Here is a 15149-nt window from a genome sequence, read left to right on the forward strand (position 1 = left end):
TGCTGAAAACTCTTGACAAACCTGTCTACCTGTGAGGCGACTTTCAGGGAACTATGTACCTGTATTCCAAGATCCAAATGTTCTGGATGTAACATTGAAAGTCACCACATGAGTACAACTCATGCTTTTTTTTCTCTTTTGCTGGACTGGTTAATACAGTTGCCACCATGATTACAAGCAAGTTCTGATTTACAAGAACACTGCAGTAGATGGTGTTCATCTTCGCATTGAGTAATTTCAAATTATTGTACATGTTGAACAAAGTTACCTATAAACATTGAAACAACTATGAACGCCCACGTGTTAATGCTGCAATCATGTAGTTTATTTTAGCCATCCCAATAATGCATCATTTAACCTATTTCCCCCTCAGGCATTTACCTAGCTCCTCTGAAAACAAAACACTTTGTAGCATGCACCACATTTGAATCAATTTCTGATCACGATTAGCTTTATATTTACAACTTCATAGTGTGGAGATAGCAAACTAATGGACATTAGATTTTAAAATGATTTCTTAGATAGCATTTGTGAAACAAATATAAAAATGGTTGAAATTCAGGGCTTGCAGTTGATTATCTAGGCACTACGGGTGCTGATTTGATTGAAATTTATGTGATTTGCACTTGTAAATATGGGAAATGAGTCCAACTGCCATATTATTGCATCAAATGTAAGGTTCCTGCATGCGAGAAGGATGCAGCGGGGACAGATTATAACATTTTACTGTTAACCCTTAACATCGTTACTTTTTTGCACGTCTTTCATTCATTTGTTCTATATCTCAATATCATTGCCTACATCTCTCGTTTCCCTTTCCCCTGACTCTCAGTCTGAAGAAGGGTCTCCACCCGAAACATAATCTATTCCTTTTCTCCAGAGATGCTGCCTGATCTGCTGGGTTGCTCCAGCTTTTTGTGTCTTTCTTACTGTACAATATCTGTTTGACATCGGCGCTGTCGAGTTGGAGTCAACAATGCAAGTTCATGTTTTGTGCTCAGTTTGCACGGTTGACTTGATATTTAGCTTCAGCAAGATCCTGTTAGACTGTACTTCGTGCATTAGTTGCATTCGATCATTTGCTAATTGTTGCGAGCATTGTCACAGTTTCTGAGCACCCAAGGAGTCATCTGGCAGAATAAAGAATTGAATCTCAACTTGTATCATGTTGCTGTTCTCTGAGATGGATGCTTTGGTTGGCATCATGCCTGGTATGCACCACGATATGGAAAATAAGGAAGGGGTGTGTTGAGCATGTCAACGAACTAGAAGGAGAAGGAGGAAGTGGGGTGAAGATTCGCTCAGCAAGAGGCTCCACCCTGGAGGATTTTGAAGCATCAATTCTCCCATGTGCGCCTCAGCATAGAGGAAAACCCTTCAGATATGGATGAGGTACAATCAGATGAGGTTTTTTTACAGCACAGACATTGTTGGCATCTGCACTTGAAAGTACACGTTTTCTTGTTGATTATGCAATTAATCAAGCGCCTCCACAATAAATGATCAGTTCATTGGAAAAGCCGATGTATTTTTGCCATACTCTGATCCTCATGATTGTTTTAATGGTCATGTCAGTGTGGCTCAACAGTCTGGGTTTATTCCCCGTAGAGAAATTAAGTATTGAATTTTCTATTATTTCTTTTTAATCCATGAATTCTCTTTGTTTGGAGATGAAACTACTTCTGACTCTTATTGCTCATAATTTGCTTGCGAGAAGCAATTCCATCTTTCTTTTTAAAGATTGATCTAGATTAATTGTGTATGGAGTAATGGTTTTTGCATCGTTGACGGTGAATTTGTAACTCTCTGACAGAAACATCTGAAAGATTTCTGGGTCACCATCCATTGCCAACAAGTTTTCAATTTGGGAGCGAATTGTCATGAACTTCTCCAAGGATTTTACATAAACGGTCCACAGAAGCATTTTGTCATCGGTCTCTTGTTCTTCGTTCAACTTCTTATTCTGCTCAGCATCTTCCCAACATTGCCAGATCCAACTGAGACGGCACGGCCAGTTGGTTGCTAAAACAATCCATGCAACAACTCTCTGAGGTGGAAAGCAGCTCATTGAGACATTCCTCTCCACCATGAGCCTAATCATCACTGAGGTTATGTTAATTATCCTCTTCATTTGCAGGAAGTTCTCCTCGATGAACTGGAGGAGGTCCCCATTTATGTCAGTTACACACTGATAAGCCTGCTGAATATGTTTTCCTGCACTCAGTTTCACATTCCCTTGCTTGGAAGGTTTGTCACTTTCAATGGAAACATTAATCAATGGGATGCTTTCAGAAGCATTTTCCCGAAATTGGTCTGCAAAGGCTTTTTTAGGCAGTGGACTGTCATCCATGAATGCATTCGTGCCATCCACTACCTGTTGAAGGTATTTGAGCTTCGTCTCAGTGTCCATTTTGGGGACAGAAAATGGTAATGACACAATCCTGTTCAGGAACCTGTAGCCATTTTCTGCAACGCCTTTGAGGCTACTAGATGTCTCCACGCACGATACAATGATGCTCGGATCAACGGCAAGTACTGAAATGAAAGGGGCTTCTGGATCTGAAAGAAGGATGTTCATAGCATCCAGGACTCCAACAATTTTATCTGGTGTGCATCTGTCTAAGCTCATGATTTTTATTACTACTCGAATCTTTCTTCGTTCAAAGACTTCCATGTAGTGGATGAAGTTTGTAAGGACCTTAACTTCTTGCTTCACGTCATTCATGAAGCCTAGCTGACTGCTGAAGTCTGATTTATTCATGAGGCTCTGCATTTTATCCTTCTGACTGACACAAATGTTCTTCCCCATTGTGATCGAGTGCTTCATTGTCATGAGGGCGGAAATTCCAATTAAGCCAAAGCCAACGCCTTCTGCTGCTACAGTGTAATTACTTTCCATCTCGCTTAAGGTGATGCCGTATATTGAGATGACTATCGCCAGCACAACAGCTAGCAGCAGAAGCAAAGTAAAAATAAGCCATACCGGAATTCCTAGGATCCTTTTGGATACCCACTCAAGGTCGGAAGTGGTTTTCTGAACGGTGTCTTGGTGAGCAAGGGTTCGAACAATGCCTGTTGGGATGCATCCAAACTGGTTCTTAATGTCTTCACAGAGAGTGGTAATGAGCCCAGCCCACAACTTGTCACTTCCTGCAAATTGCCACGCACTGAACTGAATGAATATGAACCGGACATTTTTCCTCTTTTGATGTCGCTCTGTTATTTGAGGTTTGAGGAAAAGCAAATGCCACAAAAGCGAAATAAATTGAAAACCAGAGGCTTCCCGTGGTCGCTCCTGGGATTTCTTTGATTCCTTCTCCTCTCTGTTAAGTGCTTCTAGCTTCATTTGTTCTATAAAAGAAGGATGCCATTATTGACACACAGCTGCTTAGTTTACAAATTTAATAAATATAATTTTAACACTTTACATTTAAGATCATATTTCTAACCCTAATCTCGAAAAGGGTAACCACTGATGTTAACAAGTAGTATAAGAAAATAACTGCAGATGCTGGTACAAATCGAAGGTATTTATTCACAGGATGCTGGAGTAACTCAGCAGGTCAGGCAGCATCTCGGGAGAGAAGGAATGGGTGACGTTTCGGGTCGAGACCCTTCTTCAGACTGATGTCAGGGGCGGGACAAAGGAAGGATATAGGTGGAGACAGGAAGATAGAGGGAGATCGGGGAAGGAGGAGGGGAAGAGAGGGACAGAGGAACTACCTTAAGTTGGAGAAGTCGATGTTCATACCACTGGGCTGCAAGCTGCCCAGGCGAAATATGAGGTGCTGTTCCTCCAATTTCCGGTGGGCCTCACTATGGCACTGGAGGAGGCCCATGACAGAAACCGTTCCGTCCGTAACTCCCTGGTCCACTCGTCCCTTTCTACCCAAACCACCCCATCCCCGGGCACTTTCCCCTGCAACCGCACGAGATGCAACACCTGTCCCTTTACCTCCCCCCTCAACTCCATCCAAGGACCCAAACAGTCTTTCCAGGTGAGACAAAGGTTCACTTGCACCTTCTCCAACCTCATCTATTGCATCCGCTGCTCTAGATGTCAACTTATTTACATCGGCGAAACCAAGCGCAGGCTCGGCGATCGCTTCGCTCAACACCTGCGCTCGGTCCGCATTGACCAAGCTGATCTCCCGGTGGCCGAGCACTTCAACTCCCCCTGCCACTCCCAGTCTGACCTTTCTGTCATGGGCCTTCTCCAGTGCCATAGTGAGGCCCACCGGAAATTGGAGGAACAGCACCTCATATTTCGCCTGGGCAGCTTGCAGCCCAGTGGTATGAACATCGACTTCTCCAACTTTAGGTAGTTCCTCTGTCCCTCTCTTCCCTTCCTCCTTCCCAGACCTCCCTCTATCTTCCTGTCTCCACCTATGTCCCTCCCCCTGACATCAGTCTGAAGAAGGGTCTCGACCCGAAACGTCACCCATTCCTTCTCTCCCGAGATGCTGCCTGACCTGCTGAGTTACTCCAGCATTTTGTGAATAAATACTGATGTTAACAATGTTGTTAGATAACAGTGCAGATCCTTACCAATGCCCAGTCCTCAGCTCCAAACCTCCTCATAGAATACGTCCAAATATTGATCAATTAAATAAATTGTTGGGGTGAAGAGACTGATTGCCTCAGAGACCAAGGTTTAGGGAGCCTTTGTAAATCCGAAGTCAATGGCAATAAAAGAGAAAAGGGTCACACAAAGGGAGGTGGCTGTGGTCATTGGTTGTACATTATAATAATAATAATAATATATTTATTTTATATAGCGCCTTAACACATGCACAAAGCGCTTTACAAATACAATTAACATAGAAACAAACAGACAAACAGACAAACTATCCTGACGGAAAAGCGGCGAATAATCAACGCCAGCGTCCTCTCACGTCAGGGTCCAGCAGTAGACATTAAAGAACACAAGACACACAGATACAATTTTTTACACAAAACAGCCATCACAGTGATTGCTCTAGGCATACCCTCACTGTGATGGAAGGCAAAGTCTTATCTCCTCCTCGTTCTTCTCCCGTGGCGCCACGAGGTGATCGAGGCTCCCAACCCCTTGAAGCCCCCACCGGGCGATGGAAAGTCCCAGGGCCGAGCCGAGCAGGCCGATGAAAGTCCTGAGCCCCCACCGGGCGATGGAAAATGCCGCGGCCGAGCCACGCAGGGCGATGAAAGTCCTGAGCCCCCACCGGGCGATGGAAAGTGCCGCGGCCAGACCACGCAGGGTGATGAAGGGCCTGCGGGCGGGTTGATCGTGCCTCGTGCTTCGGGGCGGTCGAAGCTGCTACGGCTGGAGCTCCCAAAAGCCGGTCGCCAGCCAGGGACCTGCGAGCTCCCGATGTTGCGGTCTGCAGGGCCCACGGCCGAAGCCTCCGAGATGGTAAGTCCAGGCCCTGCGACCGGAGTCTTCGAGGTCGATCCCAGCTGGAGGCCGCCGACTCCACGATGTTAGGCCGTTGCGCGAACGGAGATACGACACGGTAAAGGTCGCATCTCCGTTGAGGAGGAGATTTAAAAAAAGGTTTCCCCCAACCCCCAACCCCCCCACCACCCCCCTACATACACAGAATTAAAAATAAAACAAAACGTACAATTAACATCAACAATGACAAAAAAACACAAAAAGAAAACGGAGAGACTGCCGGTGAGCCGCAGCTGCAGAACACAGCCACATGGACATCACTGCAGGAGTCCCCCAGGGCAGAGCCTGAGCCTCACCCAACTGCATCTCTTTCTTCAATGGCCCTCCTTCCACTGTAGATCAGAAAAGAATATGCAGTGATAGCAAATTCTGCAGCCTTGGTCACACCCCCTTCATTCTTCACCAACACTCACTGTCACGAATGTTACTTCAATTGAAGGCTGACTGATGGGTGGCAAAACTAATTAACGCCTGACATATCACAAGAATTTAATCTTTGGCTGTGAGAGTCTTGGTTCTAAGCATTATTTAGCATTCCATACACACCTTCTAACCCAGCATACAATGTATGAATTGTACTAAGCAACTCTACATTGTGGCTGAGTAATCGTTTACAGTATGCTACTGTCCAACTATTAGGAGATGACAGCCCAATATGTTTGACCAATAGTTCATACGTGAGGTAAGCAGAATTAGGCCATTCGGCCCATCAATCCCACTCAATATTCAAGATGGGTTTATTGTCACACGTACCATAATGTTCAGTGAAATTCGAGTTCATCATATGGCCACAACAAGTGAAAAGCAGTAAGACACACAACCACATAAAATAAAATTTAACATAAACATCCACCACAGAGGCTCCCCACATTCCTCCCTGTGATGGAAGGTAATAAAGTCCAAATTCTCCCTCCTTCTTCTCCGCGGTCCTTCATCAAAGCTCCCGCAGCTGGCGATCCAAGGCCCTCGCGTCGGGGTGATGGAACTCCCACATTGGGATGGTTGAAACTCACCACGGCTTGGAGCCCCGACTCAGTCTCTAACCAGGTAAACATTTTGTCTTCTTCTGCCGTGTGGCCCATGATTGACTTCTCATAGAGACATAGAACCTTACAGCATGGAAACACGGTCGAACTTACCCACACGTCCCGTCTACACTAGTTCCACCTACTTGCGTTTGGGCCATATCCCTCTAAACCTGACCTAGACCCCACCTTGCCTAGCAACTACAGACCCATTTCCAAACTGCCATTCCTGTCAAAAGTCCTTGAAAAGGCAATTCTAAACCAATTAGTGCCCTACCTACACCAAAACACCATCCTGGAAAGTTTCCAGTCAGGTTTCAGAGCCCACCACAGCACAGAGTCTGCCTTGTTGAAGGTACACAACGACCTGCTTCTCGCCATCAACACCGGCGACTGCAAACCTGCTCCTTCTCGACCTCAGCGCAGCGTTCGATACAGTGGACCACACCATCCTTATTGACCGTCTCCGGTACGCGGTTGTCATTGATGGCACTGCCCTGAGCTGGTTCGTTTCCTACCTCAAAGATAGGAGTTTCGCCATCAACATAGGCAGTTATTCCTCTTCTCCAGCTAGCCTCTCCTGCGGAGTTCCACAAGGCTCCATCCTAGGCCTCATTCTCTTCTCTCTATACATGCTCCCCCTTGGCCAAATCATTCAAAGGCACGGCATTTCTTTCTACTGCTATGCCGATGACACACAGCTTTACCTCCCCCTGAAACCCAACAACCGGCCAAATTTAAACAGCCTCTTACACTGCCTTGAGGACATAAAATGTTGGATGGCACAGAACTTCCTCCAATTAAACGAGAGCAAGTCTGAGGTCATCCTATTCGGCCCCCCCCCCCCCCCCCCCCCCCGACTCCATCAAATCGATAACAGGCAGTCTTGGAAGCCTATCCTGCCTAGTCAAACCACATGTCAAAAACCTCGGCATGATATTTGACTCTGCATTAAAGTTTGACAAGCAAGTCAACGCTGTGGTAAAAGCCAGCTTCTTCCAACGTCGTACCATAGCTAAAATCAAACCTTTCCTCCAATTCGACGACACTGAAAAAATGATTCACGCTTTCATTTCCTCCCGCCTAGACTACTGCAACTCCCTATACACTGGGATCAGCCAATTATCCCTGTCCCGCCTGCAACTGGTCCAAAACGCTGCAGCGAGACTCCTGACGGGTACCCGTAAAAGGGACCACATCACGCCGATTCTGGCCTCTCTCCCCTGGCTCCCAGTACGGTACAGAATCAACTTCAAGCTCCTCCTATTCACATATAAAGCCCTAAATGGACATTCCACCCCCTACATCAAAAATCTTCTAACCCATCTCTCTAACTCCAGGTCCCTCAGGTCGGCCGACTTGGGGCTACTCACTATCCCGCGGTCTAGGCTTAAGCTAAGGGGTGACCGCGCTTTTGCGGTTGCAGCTCCTAGACTGTGGAACAGCATCCCTCTCCCCATCAGAACTGCCCCCTCCATCGACTCCTTTAAGTCCAGGCTCAAAACCAATTTCTACTCCCTAGCGTTTGAGGCCCATTTAGGAGGCGCTGTGAACTGTTTTGTATGTGCTGTTATGTTTGTGTGCTACTGTATGTTTCATTTTTTCCTCAGTACCTAAACAGATGTACAGCACTTTGGTCAACGTGGGTTGTTTTTAAATGTGCTATACAAATAAAATTGACTTGACTATCCATGTACCTGCCTAATTGCTTCTTAAAAGTTGCAAAAGTTCCTGCCTCAACTACCTCCTCCGGCAGCTCATTCCATTCACCTACCAACATTTGCGTGAAAAAAACCCCCCTCAGATTCCTATAAAATCTTTCTCCCTTCACCATGAAACCATGTCCTCTGGTTCTCGATTCCCCTACTCTGTGTGTCCACCCGATCTATTCCTCTCATGATTTTATACACCTCTATAAGATCACCCCTCATCCTCCTGCCCTCCAAGGAATAGAGTTCTAGCTTGCTCAACCTCACCCCATAGCTCAGGCCCTCGAGTCCTGGCAACATCCTCATAAATCTTCTCTGCACCCTTTCCAGCATGACAACATCTTTCCTACAACATGGTGCCCAAAACTGAACACAATACTCTAAATACGGCCTCACAAACGTCTTATGCAACTGCAACATGACCTCCCAGCTTCTATACTCAATGCTCTGACTGATGAAGGCAATGTGCCAAAAGCCTTTTTGGCCACCCTATCTACCTGTGATGCCACTTTCAACTAACTTTATGCCTGTACTCCTGGACCCTCTGCTCTACAACATTCCCCAGAGCACTTCTATTCACTGCACCGTTCTCTGCACAGATTTACTGAACAGCCTTTTCTATTGATATCCTTGCCTCTGCTTTGTGGTGCGTATGCTCCATATCTTATTATTTGCCAATCCTATCTCTAGGTTTTATTCTAAGATGTGCACAGTTTCTGAGCATTAGCTGTGTGTGAAATTGGGTGATAGTAAGTCATCCTCTTGAACAGTCCTTTTTTGTGCTTTGCTTTAATGTGCTGGACACAATTGAGGTGTAAAAAGCCATGAGGGGTCTTGACCTCGGCGAGAGATCCAAAGCATGAGGCATAAATTTAAAGCAATTGGTGGGAGAGTTTGAGGGGCACATGAGGATGGTGGGGTTTAGAATTCACTGCCTGATAAGGTGGTGGAGGCAGAAACTTTTCTCATATTGAAACAGCATTGGATGTGGACTTGACCCATTACAATCCCACCTCTCAGCACTGAGCCCCAGCCATGACCTGCAGGGCTCAGGACCCAGTGCTGAGAGGTCAGATTACAACAGGTGATTCTTTGACTGGACAACATTTTGTGCAATAGATCTTCAATGATTGTTTCCTATGAAAGGTTGTTAATTAGAGATAGAGCATGCTAGCGTATGCAGATCCAAACAGCACCTCGTATTCTGCTTCGGTATCTTACAGCCCAACAGCATGAATATTGAAATCTCCAATTTCAAATAATATCCTCCACCCCTTCTTTCTGTATCACTTGTCTCCTCCCGTCACCCTGTTGCTTTCCTCTCCTTTGTACACTCATCTCCCATCCCAGACCCTCCTTTTATTTTCCTTTTATTCCACTTCCAGCCCTATCCCTCCCTCTGACTTTACATTTCATGCCTCTTCCCTCCTTATCTGATACCCTTTTGCCTCCTTTGTCACTTGTTTTTCAATCAAATCCCACCTCATCTGAATCTCCAAATCACCAGCCAGGCTTTGTCCCACCCCACCTCTCTTTTCCAGCTTCTAACCCCCGCTGTTACAATCAGTCTGAAAAAGAATCCTATCCCAAAACATCACCTGTTCATTCTCTTCACAAATGCTGTCGAACCTACTGAGTTCCTCCAGCATTTTTGTGTTTGGTGCAATAAGTTTTAAATCATGTCTGGGCTGTCAATCTGCTCAGTGGAGCTTGCACGCTTTCATTAAATGTGAACTGTGTGGGCCGATGGGACAGGCACATGTTAAGGGAATTGAGTCATAGACAGGAAAATGGGGATAGACAGGAAAATGGAACTGAGATAGAAGATCAGCAATCAAAATGTCATTCAGTGTGGAAATAGGCCCTTCGGCCCATCTTGCCAAAACCGACCAACATTCCCCATCTACATTAGTCCCACTTCCCTGCGTTTGGCCCATATCCTGCTAAACCTGTCCTATCCATGTACCTGTCTAATTCCTTCTTAAAAGTTGCGAAAGTTCCTGCCTCAACTACCTCCTCCGGCAGCTCATTCCATACACCTACCACCATTTGTGTGAAAAAGATACCCACTGGAGAGATACTTTTGGTACCAATCCCATGGGATTGCATTTGACGTTTTGTGCAAGTGATATAATATACAATCAATATTGATCACACATATTATTTCCCAGTTTGTGCATCAAGGGTAAGAATAAATGATATCCTACAAGCACAAAAGGATTTTGTTTTCCGATTAAAAATTGAAAGTGAATTCATGAATTGGCTGAACTTACTTTCCACATTTTTCAGAATGCAGTTGATTTCCGATCCCCACGGTGCGTATAAGCCGATTGTCATTGGAGTGGAGATGTAACACAGGGTCTTGGCAAGGCAGATTGCATAACTGTCATACAGAGTATGGCCTGAAAAAGTCAATCCAGTAACATGGTTAATTAGTTGATGGTGGGAGGACGACTGCATCACACATTGGGTTTGGATGTAGGAAACAAAAACCTTCCTCTCCTTCATAAGATCATGCAGTTTCTTGTGTCTCTAACTAAACATTTGTTCCTGGTATCAGTGGCTGCAGTGTGCACCTCTACAATTGTCCTGTAATTTACTTACCGAGGCTACTCCAACAGCATATCTGAAGCATGGATTATTGACTAGGCAACATGGTAACCAGGAGAGGGTGATTTTATCTCTTGAGTGAGCCCTGTTCAGGAAGTCTCACTGGTTTCTCAGTGCTAAATGTTTCCTTCACCCATAACCAATTTCTTTTTAGGTTTAAGTTTATTATTGACACATGTATCAAAGGTACAGTGCTATCCAAACAGATGAGATATACCATTCAGAGGTACAATCAATTCAAACTCAAATGGGCGTCACGGTGGAGCAGCGGTGTTTTGTGCAATAAGTTTTAAATCATGTCTTGGCTGTCAATCTGCTCAGTGGACAGTGTGGGCCGATGGGACAGGCACATGTTAAGGGAATTGAGTCATAGACAGGAAAATGGGGATAGACAGGAAAATGGAACTGAGATAGAAGATCAGCAATCAAAAAGTCATACAGTGTGGAAATAGACACAAGAAACTGCATGATCTTATGAAGGAGAGGAAGGTTTTTGTTTCCTACATCCAAACCCAATGTGTGATGCAGTCGTCCTCCCACCATCAACTAATTAACCATGTTACTGGATTGACCGTGACGCCCATTTGAGTTTGAATTGATTGCACCTCTGAATGGTATATCTCATCTGTTTGGATAGCACTGTACCTTTGATACATGTGTCAATAATAAACCTAAACCTAAAGCTGCTTTACAGTGCTTGCAGCGCCAGACCCGGGTTCCATCCCGACCACGGGTGCTGTCTGTACGGAGTTTGTACGTTCTCCCTGGGACCACCTCGGTTTCCTCCAAAGACGTACAAGTTTGTAGGTTAATTGGTTTGGCGTAAATGTAAATTGTCCCCGGTGTGTGTAGGATAGTGTTAATGTGCGGGGATCGCTCTTTGCTGCGGACTTAGTGTCCGAAGGGCCTGTTTCCTAAGCTAAATAATACTCTTAGCTAAATAATAGATAGAGGAAACTCTATTTATCTCTAAGTTAAATAATAGATAGAGGAAACAGGAAGATACAGAGAGCAGAATATCATACTCAGCATTGTAGCGCACCAGTTCTTTAGACAAAGTCCAATGTCCTCAATGAGGTTGAGGTGAATCAAACAATACCCAAGCTTATGGAAGGACCATTCAGAAGCCTGATAACGGTGGGTAAAAACCTGTTCCTAAGTCTGGTGGTGGGCACTTCAAAGCTTCTGTACCTTCTGCCGGATGGGAGCAGGGAGAAGAAGGAATGACGGGCTGGGATAAGTCTTTGATTATGTTGGCTGCTTTGTAATTTTACTCTCATTATCATATGTAGAAATTTCATCCTTACTCCTACAGTCGCTTCTGAACAAAAACTGTTTGAAGAAGGATTAGTGAGTGCTTTGAAAGGGAGTTATTTCATGGAGCTGTGTAAAGAATGACTGGGAGAGTTAGGTTACACTGAGTAAGACAATAGACTTTAGAGACACAGCATGGAAACAGGCCCTTCGGTCCATCAAGTCCATGCCGAACAGCGATCACCCCGTACACTAGCACTAACCTACACACAAGGGTCAATTTATAATCTTTACAAATGCCAATTAACCTACACACCAGTATGTCTTTGGAACGTGGGAGGAAACCGGAGCCCCCCGGAGAAGCCGGGTCTCCGGCGCTGTAAGGCAGCAACTGAAGCCCCAAAAAGGATATGGGGGTGAGTAGGTTAGTAGCATTACACAGGGAGTACAAGAAAATGCTGGAGGAAATTAGCGGGACAGGCAGCATCTCTGGAGATAAGGAATGGGTATAATATAATATAATATAACCATACCCTCTCCCCTTCCCTGTCCCCCCTCTATGAGGAATAGGCCCAACGGGTCCACTTGGTCTAGTATATTATTAAAACTCTGTGTCTGTGTGTTTGTGGGCAGCTTAACTTTTGACGCTCGCATAGCCAAAACGATACACCATAGCGCCACAATTCTTGCACCACCATATTCACCATTATCCTGGCCATATATTACAATTACTTTCATTCAACTTGAAGCTACATTTTTAAAGGTTAAAGTTTAAGATTTTCATTTCTAACCCATTTCTTGAAGGGCTTCAGCGTGTGACGTCACAATGGCACCCATGCACCTATGAGAGATCAGCTCGCGCTCCCCGCCGGTGTTCAGCGTGTGAACACAAGAACACAACACAACACAAGAAAATAGGAGCAGGAGTAGGCCAACCGGCCCCTCCAGCCCGCTCCGCCATTCAATACGATCATGGCTGATCCTACCCCAACCCCCTTCCCACTACCGCCCTTCTTCCCACCCAAAAGAACCATGTGATCTCCTGGGAGAGGCGAAAAACCGGACAAAAACCCAGGCCAATTTGGGAAAAAAATCCAGGAAATTCCTCTCCGACCCCAAGCTAGGCGATCGAAACTTGTCCAGGAGATTACTCAGGTCTTACTATACTAACAATAGCTCATGTCCACTTCCCTGCCCGCTCCCCGTAACCCCTAATTCCCTTGTCTATTAAAAAACAATCTATTTCTGTTTTAAATTTATTTAACGTTCCTGCATCCACAGCTCCCTGAGGCAGCGAATTCCACAGACTAACCACCCTCTGAGTGAAGAAGTTTCTCCTCATCTCAGTTTTAAAAGAGCCCCCTCTTATTCTAAGACTATGCCCCCTAGTTCTGGTTTCCCCGATCATCGGAAACATCTTTAGCGCATCCACCCGATCAAGGCCCCTCACGATCTTATACGTTTCAATAAGATCGCCTCTCATTCTTCTGAACTCCAATGAGAAAAGTCCCAATCTACTTAACCTTTCCTCATATGTCAACCCCCTCATCCCTGGAATTAACCGTGTAAACCCTCTCTGCACTGCCTCCAGAGCAAGTACATCCTTTCTTAAATATGGACACCAAAACTGCACACAGTATTCCAAATGCGGTCTTACCAATACTGTATACAGCTGCAGCAACACCTCCCTACTTTTATACTCTATCCCCCTGGCAATAAAGGCTAAGACTCCATTGGCCTTCCTAATCACTTGCTGCACCTGCATACTAACTTATTGTGATTCCTGTACTAATACCCCCAGGTCCCTTTGTGTTGTATTACCACACAGCTCCTCCCCATTTAGAAAATAACTTTCTTTATGATTTTTTTTCCCAAAATGCATAACTTCACATTTATCAGTATTAAATTTCATCTGCCAAGTCACTGCCCACTCTCCTAGCTTATCTATATCCTTTTGCAGGCTTTTTCTATCCTCCTCACTCCCTGCTTTACCTCCCATTTTTGTGTCATCTGCGAACTTGGATATATTACACTCGGTCCCCTCCTCTAAGTCATTTATATAAATTGTAAACAGCTGGGGTCCCAGCACCGACCCCTGCGGAACCCCACTAGTCACCGATTACCATCCCGAGTATGATCCATTTATTCCAACTCTCTGCTTCCTGTTTGAAAGCCAATCTTCTACCCATGCTAATATATTACCCCCAATCCCATGATATTTTATCTTAAGTAATAGTCTTTTATGTGGCACCTTATCAAAAGCCTTTTGGAAGTCCAAGTATACTACATCCACCGGTTCCCCTTTATCCACCCGAGATGTTACTTCCTCAAAGAATTCAAGCAAGTTAGTCAAACATGACTTCCCCTTCGTAAAACCATGCTGACTCTGTCCAATTAAGTTATGTTTATCCAAATACCCCGTCAGTATTTCTTTAATAATGGTCTCCAACATTTTACCCACCACAGATGCTAGACTAACCGGTCTATAATTACCAGCCTTCTGTCTACTTCCCTTTTTAAATATAGGTGTTACATTAGCCATTTTCCAATCCACCGGGACCCTTCCTGACTCCAGGGAGCTTTGGAAAATTATCACCAATGCATCCACGATCCCCACCGCTATTTCTCTCAAGACCCTAGGATGTAATCCATCAGGCCCAGGGGATTTATCCGCCTTAAGCCCCATTAATTTACCTAATACCATCTCCTTAGTGATCTTAATAGTGCTTAACTCCTCCATTCCTATAGCCCCCTGTTTATCCAGCGTTGGAATATTTTTAATGTCTTCTATAGTAAAGACTGATACAAAATATTCGTTTAATGCTTTTGCCATCTCCATGTTCCCCACCAACAAATTCCCCGTCTTATCCTCCAATGGACCAACATTTACCTTAGCCACCCTTTTTCTTTTTATATAACTATAAAAACTCTTGCTATCAGTTTTTATATTTTTCGCTAATTTACTTTCATAATCTATTTTTCCCTTCTTAATTAATGTCTTTGTTATTTTTTGCTGACTTTTAAATGCTTCCCAATCTTCTGTCATGCCACTATACCTGGCTACCTTATATGCCCTTGCTTTTAGCCGAATACTATCCTTTATTACTTTACTTA

General features: G+C 44.8%; 1 protein-coding gene across 1 annotated transcript; it reads right to left on the minus strand.

The window, feature by feature from the left end:
* Positions 1–1696: 1696 nt before the first annotated feature.
* On the minus strand, positions 1697–14874 carry nkpd1 (NTPase, KAP family P-loop domain containing 1). The gene is made up of 3 exons (XM_078430969.1): positions 14730–14874; positions 10445–10573; positions 1697–3351 (listed from the first exon to the last, which is right to left on the minus strand). The coding sequence occupies exons 1-3, from the start codon at positions 14872–14874 to the stop codon at positions 1697–1699; spliced, it is 1929 nt and encodes a 642-aa protein (XP_078287095.1).
* Positions 14875–15149: the final 275 nt, after the last annotated feature.

Source organism: Rhinoraja longicauda, chromosome 41, assembly GCF_053455715.1.
Source record: "Rhinoraja longicauda isolate Sanriku21f chromosome 41, sRhiLon1.1, whole genome shotgun sequence".
Lineage (NCBI taxonomy): Eukaryota > Metazoa > Chordata > Chondrichthyes > Rajiformes > Arhynchobatidae > Rhinoraja > Rhinoraja longicauda.

Coding starts and splice junctions, on each gene's coding strand:
- nkpd1 (XM_078430969.1), bottom strand. CDS start 14,874: ATGGAGATGGCAAAAGCATTAAACGAATATTTTGTATCAGTCTTTACT. Junction 10,574..14,729: donor CACTAAGGAGATGGTATTAG/GTAAATTAATGG, acceptor TGACTTTTTCAG/GCCATACTCTGTATGACAGT. Junction 3,352..10,444: donor CATTCTGAAAAATGTGGAAA/GTAAGTTCAGCC, acceptor CTTCTTTTATAG/AACAAATGAAGCTAGAAGCA.